This window comes from Engraulis encrasicolus, chromosome 10 (assembly GCF_034702125.1).
Source record: "Engraulis encrasicolus isolate BLACKSEA-1 chromosome 10, IST_EnEncr_1.0, whole genome shotgun sequence".
NCBI lineage: Eukaryota > Metazoa > Chordata > Actinopteri > Clupeiformes > Engraulidae > Engraulis > Engraulis encrasicolus.
The window spans coordinates 54,571,268-54,589,035 of record NC_085866.1 but is presented as its reverse complement, the minus strand read 5'-3'; the positions used below and the strand labels follow the sequence as shown (position 1 = coordinate 54,589,035).

At 42.8% G+C, this 17,768-nt stretch overlaps 1 protein-coding gene across 4 annotated transcripts in view; it reads right to left on the bottom strand.

The window, feature by feature from the left end:
• The window catches only part of stat6 (signal transducer and activator of transcription 6, interleukin-4 induced), a 40,016-nt gene that overhangs the window by 2,897 nt on the left and 19,351 nt on the right, over window positions 1-17,768 (bottom strand). For 3 of the 4 annotated variants that reach the window (XM_063209374.1, XM_063209375.1, XM_063209372.1), the window contains 12 exons: window positions 15,964-16,098; window positions 15,200-15,376; window positions 13,416-13,503; window positions 10,935-11,057; window positions 9,740-9,832; window positions 7,710-7,913; window positions 7,169-7,263; window positions 5,312-5,445; window positions 3,745-3,894; window positions 1,571-1,649; window positions 606-674; window positions 95-184 (listed from right to left, as the gene is read on the bottom strand). In XM_063209374.1, coding sequence (XP_063065444.1) covers window positions 95-184; window positions 606-674; window positions 1,571-1,649; window positions 3,745-3,894; window positions 5,312-5,445; window positions 7,169-7,263; window positions 7,710-7,913; window positions 9,740-9,832; window positions 10,935-11,057; window positions 13,416-13,503; window positions 15,200-15,376; window positions 15,964-16,098 — 1,437 coding nt within the window. The remainder of the gene's footprint in view (window positions 1-94; window positions 185-605; window positions 675-1,570; window positions 1,650-3,744; window positions 3,895-5,311; window positions 5,446-7,168; window positions 7,264-7,709; window positions 7,914-9,739; window positions 9,833-10,934; window positions 11,058-13,415; window positions 13,504-15,199; window positions 15,377-15,963; window positions 16,099-17,768) is intronic. The other variant, XM_063209373.1, reaches the window with a different exon arrangement.

Here is a 17,768-nt window from a genome sequence, read left to right as displayed (position 1 = left end):
ATATCAGACATCATACTCAGGCTAGTTTATACTTACATGGAGACGCTACACTGCTTAAATATCAGACATCATACTCAGGCTAGTTTATACTTACATGTTGGCCATACTGGCCATAGCCAAGTTGTCGAAGGGGTTGGGGAACAGGGGGCAAGGAGTGGGGGGGCTGAAGTCCGGTTGGAATGCCCTGAAACACACACAGTTTATATATATTTTTAAAAACACATAATGATTGTGCACACAGACAGTTCATATTATGTACGTATATGTAAAACACTTAATGCTATGGATAAACACATATCGTACACACACACACACACACACACACACACACACACACACACACACACACACACACACACACACACACACACACACACACACACACACACACACACACACACACACACACACACACACACACACACACAAACTTGTTGTCCCTTATAAGAAGGCCTATCAATCACAGAGAGAGAGAGAGAGAGAGAGAGAGAGAGAGAGAGAGAGAGAGAGAGAGAGAGAGAGAGAGAGAGAGAGAGAGAGAGAGAGAGAGAGAGAGAGAGAGAGAGAGAGAGAGAGAGAGAGAGAGAGAGAGAGTAAGCACTTACATACTCCCGGGGAACTGAGCTGCCTGAGGAGGAAAGGTAGACATTTGCATGTCCTCTCTCGGATGTTCCCTTTAAACAATCAGACCACATTAATTAAACAAGCTATCCAGATCACACCAATCAAACACTACAGCTATACATCCTAAACTCTTACTTCACATCATGACACCTGTGGAACAATAATAATAGAAAAGAACTATAGATCCTACAGATATAAATCCTACAGTTAATACTCTTACGCCACATCATCACACCTGTGGAAGAACAAGAATCATTACAGCATAATTACATTACAGTACATTACATTGCATTTGGCAGATGCTTTTTAACCAAAGCGACTTACAATTGAGGAGCCAATAACACTAGCAGATAAATAGTGCACAGGCAATGTACATAACAATTAATACACTACGACACCATTACAGGCATTCATACAAACACATTACAAATGGATAATTGTCATTCCATCTATAACAGCCTTATCATAAGGGTTGTGTCTAAATCAGTGGTTTTGTGCACTACTTCATACTGCCTGAACGGGGGGCACGGTTCACAAAATGCATGGTTCAGTCCATATCACGTTATCAAGGTTCTCCCCACTCGTGTTCATTTCACTTAAATTGGTTAGAAAAAAGACTGGGCCAAGTCACCTGTGCTACTGTGGAGAGAGAGAGAGAGAGAGAGAGAGAGAGAGAGAGAGAGAGAGAGAGACTGCTCTTACACTGCTCCCCTCATTACCCTTCTGTCTGGTTCTAAACATTAATTCAACAGGGGTTGTGTGTCATTAAAGTTTCTGAGGGATTAAGGAAGTGTCCATCTAATAGGGCTCGTGTCTACTGAGGTTGTGTGCTGTGAAGTGTCCATCTAATAGGGCTCGTGTCTACTGAGGTTGTGTGCTGTGAAGTGTCCTTCTAATAGGGGTTGTGTCTATTGAGGATGTGTGCTATGCAATGAAGTGTACTTACACGGCCCCCACGACTGTGGTGGTAAGGTCAACGCGCAGATAGCCTCCTGGACTGGGCTGGACAGGCCCCGGCATATCTGCTGCAGAGAAGTGCACAGTTAGAAAAACAACCACACAACAACACACAGGCCTACCATGACCTGGAGGAGGAGAATACAGTGGATAGTTTGGGACAAATGAATGAAAATGTGTTTTTGGGATAAATAGGCTTACAAAAAATCGACTACTTTTTTGACCATTTTAGCATGTGCTTTTGTTGCAGTGCAATGGTTTCAGAGCCTACAGGTAGCCTTACAATGGCAGTGTGTGTGTGTGTGTGTGTGTGTGTGTGTGTGTGTGTGTGTGTGTGTGTGTGTGTGTGTGTGTGTGTGTGTGTGTGTGTGTGTGTGTGTGTGTGTGTGTGTGTGTGTGTGTGTGTGTGTGTGTGTGTGTGTGTGTGTGTGTGTGTGTGTGTGTGTTGAGTCAATATTTGCTTTGCCACTTCCATGACCGTGACAGGAACAATAGACAGCTAACAGCCAGTCACCTCTTGAAGAGTACCCAGGTGGAAAACCCATATACTTAAAGTGTACTTTTTTGACCGTACTTAGTACAAAGTGTACTATTTTCGGCGATTTAAAGTGCGCTTCATTGCACTATTAGTGCGCTGAAGCACTACTAAAGCAGTACTTCAGCACACTTGCAGCACACTGAGGATGCTAAATTGGCACCGCTTTTGGACAACTTTAAGTGCACTACAAGCATACTTTTGAAAGTATGCTCCAAACACGCTTTTCATGCATTCGTATGGCATTAATAGTGTGCTTGAGTACACTTCTATAACATTTTATTGTTACTAGAAGTACAATAAAAGTATATTAACTTCATGCTTCTTTGGACTACATTGGAACATTTTAAGTATGTAAAAAGTATATCATATTAAGTATTGTAAATATATAACAGGTATGCTTGAAGTATATTTACAGTACACTCCCAAGTACAACGAATAATATAAATGTAATACTACAATCCATGCTGGTTCTCAGAGCTTGTACATTACACACAGCCACATGTCACAGTAGTGATACAGTATGCATGCCTAGCACGACTGACATTTACAATCATTGCATTGTTACAGAGATTTCAGATACACATATCACTTTATTTTAATCTTGATCCACCTTCCTGCAATTGATCACTTGAATCAATCACAAATGGTTACTCTCCATTCTTTGTTTGAACAACTAGTTCCAACTTACCTCTCACCATGATACCATGGGAAGTGTGAGTCTATATATACCAGAACATATACGTGACCATCATAATGACGGTGGGAACATGGCCATTTTTTGTGTACCACTTTAAAATGTTAAAACTCCTACAATAAATGCAGAATATAACAATGAGTAATATTTTCATGCAACCAAAGATATTCCTTAGAGGTAAATGGATTTCTGTTTGAGAAATTTAGCTCCAAGAAGTGCATTGCATGATGGTACATGCATGATGATGCATGATGGGTAAATGCACTTTGTGTAAGCACACTTTGAATATATTTGGATGAAGCACAATCATGGTGCACTTAGAAAAAGTATACTTCCAATATGTTAAAGTGATTTACTTTAAAGCGCACTATAGAAAATCACACTTCGAAGTCACTTGGGTGAAGTATAATCAAAGTGCACTTAAAAAAAGTGCAATTGCAATATGTTATTAAAAAATACACTTTTAGTAAGTTCACTATTAGAACACTATTAGTATATTCCTCTAAATACACTTTAGCCAAACATCTTCTAAGTGCACTTCATGTATGGTTCGCAAAGTGTACTTTCTTTGAGAGCAACTTAATTACATCTAATTTTAAGTACACTTTAAATAAGCATATTTTAAACATACTTTTTCTTAGCACAAAAAGTGTGAGTGCGCTTTTAACATGCTAAGTACACTTCAGTCGTGCTTTTATTGTACTAAATTGAACCACTTTTTCACCTGGGTAGGTACTTTTCAAACATGTCATGTTTTTCTCCTCTGTATATAATAGTACTTTTAATAGTACCAAGTGAATCATCACCCATTTTCTTAAATAGTGCTTCCCAAATGGATCACTGCTTGTGTCCTTATGTAGTACTTTCATGTTTCCTCCTTTCTTTATCTGAATAGTACTTTCTGAAGACAAGATGTGTCTCCCTTGTTTACCTGTATAGTACTTTCCAAAGACGTCGTTCTTGGGCATGTCGGGGTACACCTGGGTGATGAAGTCCAGGTCCCGAATGCGGTCTCCCAGACGACGGATCTCCAGGTCCCGTTTGGTAAAGGGTTGAATGTTCTGGATTTTCCTTACTCCAGCTGTGAAGCAATGTGAAGTGGCAGCTCTGAGAAACACTGACTTGCACTCATTCGTGCATTGCTGTTCAGCTCATCTGTGACAGTTTGACTGGGCTGCTTATGTCTGGGCTTGTACAGTATTCTCCAGTCCTGCACAGAGAGCTGTTGGCAGACATGTACAGGAGTCCATCTGAGGGCTGATGGAGTGGGCTATATCACAAATATGAACACTGGATACCATGTTGACCACTGCTCTGTATTGGAACAAATGTCTCAAGTTAAATTTTCACCATGTTTAGCTTGTATATCCCTGCCATCGATGTAAAACAATACACACATTATCCTTTAGGTGGTGGTAAAACAGCATCTTTGAAAAACATAGGCTACTTGCCCAAGATGGCCCCGCCCGGGTTATTCTTTAAAATGGGGTCTGGTATCACACTACAACCATGCCACTCACAGCTGTCATATTATGCAAATGCCTAGCTGTATAGTCAAGCTGCCTTTCTTGTTCTACTAGCTGGCACACTGCCAAGATGGGCTCCACCCTCATAAAAACAACAAGTTTTACATGCACCGTACATCATGTGCCTTTTTCAAGCCTTTTTTTAATATCAGATGCCCTCTTGGTTCTTAAACTACCAAGTAATGTATATATAAATGTGTAAAATTGCTATAATTCGATAGGACCAATTAGCCTTTTCAACACAAACGGTAAAAAATAGTCTGAATTTTAATGCAATGACATAGTTTTGCTCCACGGCATATAATGACAGTATAGGCCTACTAGTCTTTCAGAAAAGTAAACAGTGGCTCTGCGCTAAAGGGTTTTTAAACAAACAAACAAACAAACAAACAAACAAACAAACCAACAAACAAACAACTGAACACTGGGTACTACTCCAATAACAGAATTAAGTGATAAACCTGGCGAAGTTAACCTACATGAAGTAGCAAACCTGCTCACAGATAAGTACTTAGCCAGGGGAGTATTCCAAGAACCTGACTCAGTAGTAAACCAGGTTACAATAACATGAAGGAAATGGTCAATTATCTAATAGAAGAGAAGGTAACCTACATTTCCTGTAAGTTAACTTTTTTATCATCATGACGCTGTACATCTAACCTCCAAAGAGAGGTCCTTAAAGCAAGAAGATTAGTGCATGGGTTTCTACATGGAAATAAAACAAACCAATAGAAACTGAGTAACTGAGCTTTTTCTTGAAGTTAAATGCAAACAATTGATACATAAGGGGCAAAGTGCAGAATATACACTATTCTGATATGTCATAACATAGAATACGCTTGGTTCTACCTGCCAAATTCACTAGTGACACTGAAATTGTTACCAGCCACAGCCAAGTTTTACCAGCTTTTGGCCTGTTGGCAGGTGCCAGTGTCAAGCCCTGAGTGGCTGGTGTGTGTCCACAGGTCTTACTTTCTGTCTGGGTGACGTAAGCGATGGTGATGCCTCCTATCTCGGAGTCACTAAAGCGCAGGAGGAAGGTGCCGTTGGGTTTATTCTGCAGGATGACGTGCAGGTGCTGCTTCCCAATGAAGCCAAAGATCAGACTGCACACACACACACACACACACACACACACACACACACACACACACACACACACACACACACACACACACACACACACACACACACACACACACACACACACACAAACAAGTTGTACAGTATATGAGTCAGTGAAGCCAAAGATCAGACAAGATAAGAGAAACACACACAACTGCACGCATACACACAGACAAGCACATGCGCACGCACTCATGCACACACACACACACGCATTCATGCACACACGCGCACACACATATGTTTCATTATATACTGTATATTTCATTATATTTCATTTCTTTATATTTATTTTATGTATGCACATTGGCATGATCAAATAGAAAGCTTGTGCTGCACATTTTTTTTTTTTTTTTTTTTTTACAGTTTTTGGTTTACAGTGTACAACCTGTTACAGCTTTTAAAACTATTGTATTTGCATTCAGTTCAGTACTATACACTAGAGATGCACAGGATCAAGATCTGGTTCCGGATCCGGCAGGATAATAGGGTTTTTCAGACTATCCGGATCCGGCAGGATCTTAAGCAGTGGATCCAGTATCCGGCAGTTACCTAAAATCAGGATCTGGGGCATCTCTACATGTACTTTTTACGTCGCCTAGGCTTTTCAGTCAGTCTATCAGAACCCCAATCGCTGCATGGAGTGAAAGAACTTTGGAACCTGCCGTTGAAGGCAGTGTGGCTGTAAGCCAATGTTTGTGCCAACGTAATAAAAATGGCCCACGTGTGCGAGTTGGCTATGTGTTTCAACCCTTTCGTAGGATCCGGTATCCGGTTCCGGATCCGGCAGGATCTTAAGCAGTGGATCCGGTATCCGGCAGGATCCTAAAAATCAGGATCCGGTGCATCTCTACTATACACTAATATGAAATTATATTATTGATGAAGTTTGCTTTGAAGATATCCACTTTTTGCAAACCCAAACAGCAAACTGATTCCCATTCGACTTTGAATGTGTGAAAATGGATAATTTTCCATTCTGATATCCAAACATCTTGTGTGTATGCTTTGTCAACAGTAGTAAAGAATGTGTGTAATGTTGGCACAGGGTGCTGCCTACCCTTCAGGCCAGTATTGTGGAGACACATCCCTTATCATTACAGCATGTTGTGTCTTGGGTATGTGGGCGTGGGTGTATGTGTTTCTACAGTACTCTACTAAACCCTGTGCTAATGTACTTGTCAAAACTAAGTAACCCCACTACACATTGCACCTATTGTTCTGTTTATTTCCTGTGCACTTTGTGTTTGCTTATTGTTGTATGCTTTGTAAAACAGCATTTATGTAATGTAATGTAATGTAATGTAATGTAATAATGTTTGAGGTACATTGGTGTGACCAAGTTATCAGTACAGAATGGCTACATGGTGCATATAAAGAATGTGTGCAATGCCAACAGCCCCGGGTGTGCTGACACATATACCCACACACACCATTAATACAGTATACTGCAGAAAATGTGACTTGAAAGCAACATCACAAGATGCATCGCATAGAATTATGAGCGGGTCCAGGCAAGTGTAACAGCTGATACTAGCACCTCCAAGTATGCGTCTATGATGGGATTGAGTACTTGCGTAACTTTAAGTATTAAGTGCAAGTATGCATCATTTCAATGTATGTTTTGAATAAATACTGAATCCGGCCCACGACTTAATCACAGATTTTGACTTTGGCCCTCTCTGAATTTGGTGGAGTATGTACCCGTCAGTCCAGTATTCCGCCAGGTGCTTCTTGGTGAGCTCCGTGACACCATCAAACCACTGCCAGAAGGTAAATGGCCGACCAGGAAGCACTTCCTGTTGGAAAAAAAAACATTATGCATTCTCATTTCCTGTGGAAAACAAAACACCTGCAAGGAATGGTAGCTTTCCAGCCGAAGCGCGGCTGCTGACGTGGTATATATACAAGTCACAACTGCTCTCAGACCAGCCAGGGATGTGTCCCCCAAAATCACTGCAGTGTCACTCTACTTTAGCCATTGCTGCTTCATCCTTTAGCCAAGGGAGTTACAGTGACATAAAGTGTATAGTCTAAAGCAGGGGTGCCCAATGTCTTTGCCACAGTGGGTGAGCAAAAACTCACACACAACAGGCAAAATGGGTGGTAAATGGGTGAGGTGTTTTCAGAATTGTGTGTCAAGTTCCAGATATTGTATGTAAACAATCCAGAAAAATTGTAATCTTAATCTAAATATGGTGACCTGACCATGTTGAAAAGGTTAATCTAAGGATGATGACCTGACCTTGTTGAACTGGGACCATGTGACGAGCAGGTTGCTGAAGTCTTCTGAGATGTCGGGCTTGTTAAAGATCTTCTGGGCCAGGAAGTGGAGGTTGTTGTCGTCAAGGGGGCGCTGCGTTCCCACCTCCGTCATGAACTTCCTGCTCAGAGTCACGGCCATCTGACGCCATGGCACCCGCTCTGGAACCACGAACGGGATCCGGTTCTGAAGGCATATGGAACCCATCAAGGTGCTGTCTGTCTGTCTGTCTGTCTGTCTGTCTGTCTGTCTGTCTGTGCATGCATGCACACGTGGGTGTGTATTTGTGTGTGTGCACTACAGTATGTGTGTGAGAGGGCTGTCTTTGTTTGTTTTCTCTTGAGCAAGATGTTAAGATATGCACGCCCACATGAAAAGCGACTTGTGTTATTACAGCTTACATGAAAAGACCACATCTCTGCTGGAATTGTCCGAAATGTTTTGGTATCCTGATGTTGAGTGAACAAAGCTGAGTGCCCAAAGCAAGGTCCATAAAGACATGGATGACTGAGTATGGTATGGATGAACTTGGCTGGACTGAATCCAATAGAACAGGAGAGCCAGGTCAACCAACATCAGTGTGTGACCTCACCAATGCGCTTTTGGAAGAATGGTCAAAATAGAGAGAGTAGAGAGAGAGAGGTTCCATTGGCCCATTGTTTCCGGGTTCTATTATTGGGGGGGAAATCCCCCTTTAGGCAGACCTAGGCAGACCTGAGGACTGTTCTATTCAATGCTAGGAGCATTATGACACGCCCCTTTAGGCAGACCGGAACCTGGTCATGTTAGGTGCCCATAGAAACCTATTATGTTGGCATATCTCTATACTTAAAGAATCTCTGGTCAAAATATCCTATGAACACACTCCTCACCCTTCCAAGATGAGTTGAAGCTGCAATAGCTGCAAAAGGTGGACAGATATCATATTGAACCCTATGGGTTAGGAATGGAATGGCAGTGATACGTGAGTCAAGGGAGGTTAGCGAATACTTTTGGTAATATAGTGTATTTAATAATATTATAATTATTATTTTTATTTATATATAGGCGTTACGCAAATACAAGCTGGTTATGAGAAGTAAAGGTGATGCTACACTGTCATCAAAATGTAATCATACCATTGAGACATACAAAATAGTCCAATACAATCCAGTCCAGTCCAGTCCAAATAATCTAAAATCTCAAACCCAGAGCTAGAGCTAATCCCATTCATCAATGATTCCCCATTGACCATTGGCCAACTCTGTCCACACATGTTCATTATGAGTCAGTGCAACTGGCAACATTACTGTGCTAGTCATGTGCCGTGGTAACTGTTTAACTTGATGACGTCGCCACTGTGATGAGAGGTCTGTAGTAAACACACTGCAGGAGGGATAAGGTTATGTTCCTATGTGCCTACCCAAAGTGCCCGCTCACTCTGTACACTTGTAATCAATTAACCCAGGGTTTCCCTCAGCACTTTATTGCTAAGGCGGCCACCTTGACAAGAAACACCTAGCACCTTGACTAGGCCCCTGAAAAGATATAGATTTCATGTTGTGAATGTAATTTCTAAAGGAGCTTAGGAAAAGAAAAAAAACACTTTTAACGCCCCACCACCTTGACCAACAAAAATTCTGGGGGAAACATTGTAACCTGTTGAGATTTAAAACTGTTACAACTAAGAACACGTGGTGACTCCAGATGATGTCAGAGTGAGTTGACACAGCTGATACATACCAATGTAACATCATGTATCATGTAGCATTTTACACCAACAACTTCCTTGGAAATATTTATGTTGCTACAGTAGCAACATCAATATTTCCAAGGAAGTAGTTGGTGTAAAATGCCATCATATTACTCATCATCATATTAGTTAATAATTCCATTGAGGGACAATGATTATCACATTTGAGTGATTTCTGGCTGAAGAAAGCCAGCTCTCTGACAATAATTGAACTAAATGGCTATTTCCTGCATGGTCCTGTGTTAATATTTGTAACAATAGTTTGTCCAATCAAACGCACCGGCTCAGAGAAGGCACAGTCCCAGACAATGGTTGCCATGGCGTTGTTGTCCTGACTGCCGTGCACGATGACGACCACAGGCAGGGTGATGGTCTGTGGAGTTGAAGGAACATTTTAGATCAGTGGTTCTCAAACTTTTTTGAACAAAAGCACCCTTGACCTTATCATAAGCCTTGTTACGCCCCATTCACCTCATCATGTCTGCTAAAAAAAAAACCTTATTATTAAAAAATAAAGTAAACAATTGCAACTGAGCAGGGTTGCAAGGTTATCTAACACTCCCCCGGGAGCTGTAGAGCCCCTGTTGAGAAACACTATTTCAGATCAAATAGTAGTGGAGCTGAGCATCCTCCAGAGAGCAAAATGGAGCCAGTACCTGCTTTTAGACATTGTTTTACTTTTGCAGACCATCATAGTAGAAATGTTGGTAACACTTTATTTTAATGGTGCACTATTACAGTGGATCTACCACATTAGGGACAGTGTAATAACAGTGTAACAATATTTAATACCATGTAATACCAGCGTAATACCATGTAATAACCCTAACGCTAACCCTAGATGTAAGTACAACAATGGTACATTGGTGTTACACTGATATTACATGGTATTAAATATTGTTACACTGGTTATTAGATTGTACCGAATGTGGTAGATTCACTGTAATAGTGAACCATTGAAATAAAGTGATACCGAAATTTTACACATAATAAAAATAACAATAACAACAAAAGTATCTGTAACTGTTATATGAACAGCAGGCAGCATCACACAAACTACTGTGCAATCATCATCATCAATGTTGTTGTCACCATCATGACCACACTACCATTCACACACTACCTTCTGCGGAGAGTCCATGTAATAACCTTACTGTCACCAAAATTGTGATGACCAGATCTTAATCTGTTACGTAAGGTGCTCTGTAATGTCATAGCAATGCCATTTTGATGTAGCTGAATCTTTTCAGCAATATGCCGCCAGCAGGCCCATCTGCACAAAGATGCTACAGTAGCAGGAGAGATTCTAAGAGTATATTATCCAGTCTCTCTGGTAGCAGCTTCACAGTAGACACAGCAATGATAGCAAACTAAGAAGTCAAATGATAATGTGGGCCACACACGCACGCACGCACACAAGCACACACGCGCACACACACATACACACACACACACACACACACACACACACACACCTGCACGCCGTATGTGTGGTCACAGCCAGTGATGGCGATGTCAGCGGTGAAGAGGATGGCAAACTTCTCCTCCGTCACTGACTCCGAGCCCTTCCTGTCCGCTCGCTTGATCTTCTTAATGGACTATAGAGGAAAAGAAATGGAAAAAACAGCTGACTTACATGCCATCCAGACTGTAAATTCACATGTTTCATCACTAGCCAATTTGGCTAGATGTTAACCTTGCTAGTAGTCAAACATTCATTATCATCCAAAGCGGCTAGTAAGTTTTCTGTTCTACCAGCCAAACTGAATAATCACCAGTGTTTGACCGGTTGGTCGAGAGCCCTGCATGCCATGGTATTACCAGTGAAGAAAGGCCAAAAGCATTTGATCAGCAAATTAAATTAGAAACAAAAATTATGCATTACATTGGCAATCCCATGGTTTCTGAATACGAAAATGTTTATCAGTGTGGAATAGACTCTAGGCGGGTTAGACTCTAAGGCATGTTGTGTGGGTGTGTGTTCTCTTTTTAATCCTATGCTAGTGTACTTTAAAATACTAACTAACCCTACTTGGCATCTGCCCTTATTGTTCTTTATACAGTATTTCCTGTGCACTTTGTATCTGCAAGTGTTGTATGCTATCATTATGCCCTCGGTTGTAAGTGGCTTTGCATAAACGTATTACCTCCACCAAGGAGGTTATGTTTTCGGTCGCATTGGTTTGTCTGTTTGTCTGTCTGTCTGTCTGTCTGTCTGTTTGTCTGTCTGTCTGTCTGTCTGTCTGTCAGGAGGATAACTCAAAAAGTAATGAACGGATTTGGATGAAAATCTGTGGAGGTGTTGGTAATGACCCAAGGAACAAGTGATTACATTCTGGTGGTGATCCAGATCACAAACCAGAACCAGGACCTTTTTAAAGATTCTTCCATTGCTGGCCCTATAAATCTAGATGCCCCTAGTGACCACAAATTGAATTGTGGGATAGGTCAAAACATTCCAGTTTCTAACTCCACAAAAAGAAGGCAGACAGACAGGGTGTAACATAGTCAAATGTTCTATCAAATCGTTTCCTTGGCGGAGGTCTGCACTCTCTGAGTATTTCTAGTTATTATTCCGTTTATTCACTAGACTCTTGGTCCACAGTCACATAATACAGATATCACGACAGACCAGTATAATCAGACTGGAACCACACACAGAACAAACAAACAAAAAAATAACAATATAAAAGAATTTAAATCTATCCAGGCATTTCATCCAGTGCACTCTTAGCCTGGATGAGTACCTTGCGCAACAGACAAATGGATTACTGAGTGCCCCCATGATGTTGTTGGAGGAATCATCCAAGCGCAGTACAAATTTGAACGCCAAGTTTCTTAAAAGTGCATGCAGTATGCTTACTCCTGCATTCACAAACATCTGGCTAGCACTACCACCTCTGGGGACCTTAAGTAAAATTCTTAGAGCATCGTCGTATGCAACTTGTAGTTTCTGCATACTGGACTTTTTGTAAGAAGACCAGAGGTGTGCAGAATAGAGCATCAGCCGAATGTAATGTAATGAATCTGAAATGATTTGAAACCCCTACCAGTGACCGATGTAACACATCAGATGAGCACACATCAACAGAACAATGACACAGTGTTTAATGTATGAGTAACTTAGGGAAATACAGAGAGAGAGAGAGAGAGAGAGAGAGAGAGAGAGAGAGAGAGAGAGAGAGAGAGAGAGAGAGAGAGAGAGAGAGAGAGAGAGAGAGACAGACAGACAGAGAGAGACAGACAGACAGAGACAGAATGTGTGTGTGTGTGTGTGTGTGTGTGTGTGTGTGTGTGTGTGTGTGTGTGTGTGTGTGCGTGCGCGCGTGTGTGTGTGTGTGTGTCTGTGTGTGTGTGTGTGTGTGTGTGTGTGTGTGTGTGTGTGTGTGTGTGTGTGTGTGTGTGTGTGTGTGTGTGTGTGTGTGTGTGTGTGTGTGTGTGTGCGCGCGCGCACGTATGTTTGTGGCATACAGAGCTCTGTATGATTGGTCTGTGGTTTTGTATAACGCTCATGGAGTCAGCATACAGCACAATAGGGCAGTGTGCAAGAGCAGAAGAGAGAGGAGGGTAAAAAAGTGTAGAAGCAGCAGAGAGTAGCAGAAGAGTAGTAGATTTCACAACAGCGGAGAGGACAAGAGAAAAGAGTAGTAGATTAGATTTCACTATTACAGTGAGGAGGAGAGAAAAGAGTAGAAGATTTCACTGCAGCAGAGAGAGGAGAAGAGAAACGATTAGTAGTTCAGTGAGTCAGGATATCTCATGCAACATCCTGTCAATGTCGTAATCAAGCATATTCCAAAGCCAGAGCTGACTGACTCACGCGCACGCGCACACACACACACACACACACACACACATACACACACATACACACACACACCCTAACACACCACACAAACACACACACACCAAAGCTTTGCCACCAAAATGTCAACTATTGCTCTAGCTGCACCTACCATGTTCCTAAAGTTTGCACACATGGTCTTGCTGTTGGGGTTGTGCTCCAGGATGGCGGTGCTGTTGATGAGCTCTCCGACGTTCTCTCTGTGTATGGCAGAGGGGGAAAACACCAACTCGTCACTCACCCCACACATCAACCACAGCACCAACCACACATTATTAGAAGTTCGTAAACAAACACTTTCAGTTTCTCAACAAGGTGGCCAGACACACTGCCTTCTTACCAACTACAACAGACATACAGATTGTAACCCTAGAGATAACATAACGTGATTGTAAACACCACAAAAGTACTATGTGGTTTTACTGAAGATGGTTCATTCAGGAACTGCAAAGAAAATGGTAGTGTTTTTGTAAAAGTTGTACTTTTTTGCAATCAATCTGATAGAAGCTGATTTAAACATTTCTTTAATTTAAAAAAAAACATTAGCAGCAGTCTGCAGAGGAAATAAACCAAAATGATACGTTACAGTAACAGCAGATTATTTTATCCGACCTAATCAGCAAAATGTGTGAGGACAATACCTAGTACACAGGCTTAACAACAACAACAACAACTTGCTTTTATTTATATAGCACAGTATCACAACTATGCAGTTGACACAATGCTTTCAAATACACATACACAATCACACAGCAGCTCTGGAGGCTGCCAAGAAGGCGCCAATTGTCCAGGGTTCACGTGAGAAAGTGCACACACACACACACACACACACACACACACACACACACACACACACACACACACACACACACACACACACACACACACACACACACACACACACACACACACACACACACACACACACACACACACGCACACAGTCATAACAGTCGTAAAGTAGTCTGGACGCGATCACAACATAGCCCAGTGTTTCCCAACCTTTTTTGTCTCATGTACCCCCCAAGCCTTTTTGTTGTGCCACGAGCTTTTTCTATGCCATTGTGACTATGCTCCATGCATTTGTTAAAGTTACATTTTTCCAAGTACCCCCTTCAGTGTGCTCGCGTACCCCTAGTGGTACACGCACCCCTGGTTGGGAAACACTGACATAGCCTAATTTCATAACATCAGAACCAGACCTACTAGCACAGGGACACTGTGGACTGTAACAATGCTCACTCATGAAACTAGATGCCATGGCCTCCACAGTTTCCTGACCTGCACCTGTGTGTTACCCATTGCCAACCAACCAAGTAGCTAACTGGATAACGGCCACACAATGTAAGGGGCAAGAAGGAAAATGCATTTGTTAATGAGAAATGTTCCATGAGCGTTGCCACGTGTGATGCTTGAGCAACTGTGATCCACTCCTGCGGTGACACCACTTCCCCTGTCACACTCACATGGCTGTTCTGCCGTTCCGGGTGGCAGGAAGTTACCACGCTAAACTTTTTTTCATCACCAGCAAAACATGGATAGTAAATTTAAGCAATAAGCCACGAGAGGCCGTAGGCTGTGCGCGATTTACAACGGGTTAGGGGAGTGGGGCACAACGTGAAGCGGAGTGCTGTTAACGTCCCCTTACCCGTTGTAAATAGACGGGTTCAAGTGGCTTATTGCTTATCTAACACTGTTACACTTAATCGCTGACCCAATTTCTTTCAAAATGCTTTAATAACAATTAATTTGCCCCGCGTCATTCAGTTGACAAGTTGAGGAAGTGATTGGTTACCCCGGCAACCACTACTGGGTGTGCGTGCGTTCGTTGCGCTGTCAGAGACATACTTCGCTACAAAAACTCAGCAAGGGGCGATAATGCAATGTAAAGCTTACGTGGCAATGCCGCCGGGCTGCCCCAGGTTCCTGGCCTGCAACTCGGTGACGATCTGGGCTCTCAGCAGGATGGGCTTCCCCGTTGCCACCTTCTCCCCCAGCAGGTACCGCACCGTGGTGGAGAACTTGGACTGGGTCTTAATGACCTGAGGAGGCTGCTTGTCCACTACCATGGAGCTGAGAGAAAGAGAGAGAGAAAGAATGGTGAGATATGACAGGAAATGTGGCCCTGTGTGTGTGTGTGTGTGTGTGTGTGTGTGTGTGTGTGTGTGTGTGTGTGTGTGTGTGCGCGTGTGTGTGTGTGTGCGTGTGTGTGTGTGTGTGTGTGTGTGTGTGTGTTTGTGTGTGTGCATGCCCCTGTGTTGCCGACTGAGAACCATGCCGGTGCCCGTGCCCTTTCCCGCACTGGTCATGAACTGGCCGCCGTGTTCACGTCGCAGATCTTAGTGTTTGCAAACCAAGGAGTTGTTTCGAAAACGTGGACATCAGTAGGTTCATCCAGGTAACACGTGCGGAAAATTTCATAGCCCGATATGAACGCGTGTGGTTCTCAGGTTAACACTTCAGTGCCGAACCGAACTGGTGTGGGCACAGGCACCAGCACCATTCTGGTCGGCCTGAAAACTGTATGAGAGTGTGTGTACCTCTGTGTGAGCGTGTGTACCTACCTTTGTGTGAGTGTGTGAGTGTATGAGTGTGTATACCCCTGTATGAGTGTGTGTACACCTGTGTGAGTGTGTGTACACCTGTGTGAGTGTGAGTACCTCTGTATGAGAGTCTTGAGCAGCATGACAAGTCTCTCCTGCAGATCAGCGAAGGGCTCAGGGCTGCCGTGATCCTGTCCCACCAGGATGACCTCCTGACGAAGCTGCACATTCACGCCCAGCAGCTGCTCACACCTGTGGGACGCCACAGGGGCGAGGAATACCGTGAGCATAGTATGTGTGAACAGTCATGGGTAAGTGGTTAGGACATCAGACCCGGTCGATTCCCAACCTGGGGTGAATTTCTCAAAACCAAAGTTGCTTACTACATTAGCTACTTCGTTGTTTTCAATGCATTTTCCCATTGGCAACTACCGAAGTTGCTAACAGGCTAACAACTTCTCTTTTGAGAAACTCACCCCTGAATTGTAACTACTCGTGACTTGTACTTGTAACTGGTAAGGGTTGCTGGTTCAATTCCCACCAGGTTGGTGAGGGGCGTAATTAACCATTGCTCTCGCCCATCCTCCTCCATGACTGAGGTACCCTGAGCATGGTACTGTCCCACCGCACTGCTCCCTTGCGGCGCCATTTGGGGCTGCCCCTCAGTTCAGTAAAGAGTTTGGTCAACAGTCTCCTTATTCTGTAAGTAATGTTGCTGAGACACCAACCTTTTCATGCCAACCCAAGTATTGTATGTGCAGTGCTGGGAGTAACGTCGCTAGAGTATAACTGCGTTACTAACGGAGCCTCATTTTGAGTAACGGAATAATTACTTAATTACTTTATCCATAACTGTAACGCCGTTACTCGGGAGGTAACGTGACGCGCTACAATTTTATGAATTGCAGCGCCAGTGTGCGCTGGCTGCTGACAAAATCTAGGAACAAATGGCAACGCCGCATAAATCTATTCTGTACCCAGCCGGCTTTTAATATGCTCACATTCACCCTTTGCATCCATGAGAGCAAAATAGCTGAACGTGATTTGCTAAAAAAAAGTGTGAAGTGGACGGAGTGTCAGCTATGCTCCCATGCGCGTTAACACAAGTCATTCTATACAAAGAGTTCACAGGGAGCGCAGAGATAAAGAATAGAAGAGACAACGGCAGTAAAGCCGCGAGGTTGCATGTTCCAACTGTAAATAAATACCGGAATAATTTTACGCTAGTTGCAGTCAAAGGCAATAATGTTTATATTCAAAGTATACTGTGCCTTGGGAAACAAAATTATGCCCGTGACGAGCGACTCTAATTTCACTAAGCACCTCTCAACATCGCATGGTGGCACACCTCCAAGCCCCGTGCAGCTAGTTTCAGCTGTAGCGAAGAGGGAGAAGGAGGCAAGCCAAACCTGATTGCTCAGGACACGAGTGAGCTCAACAAAATAATTGCCAGGTATGTGGTTGAAAAGATGTTGCCCCTATCCACTGTGGGGTCAGAGTTGTTAAGGGCTCTTGTTGCAAAAAAATCCATCTCGCCGAAGAGAAATGAGCACATCCCTGAAAACGTTGTGAACTGGATTCACCATTGATAAAAGGCCTAGGTCATGAAGATATTTGACAGTAGCATCAAGCAAAAAAAAAGTAACACAAAAAATATTTTTCCTGGTAACTAGTTCATTTTACAGTGAAGTAACACAGTTACTAACGCAATTGCTTTTTGGAGAAGTAACTGGTACTTGTAAATAGTTACTTTTTCAAAGTAACTTTCCAAGCACTGTGTATGTGTGATTGTTGCCCTTTAGAGTGAAGGAAATGTAAATACAAGCACGAGACGCTGTGCATTGTAAACAGTAGCCAACCGATATTTTGGCCTTCCAGTGAGGGCACAGGCATGGTGCTCGAAGTTTTCCATGACACACTAT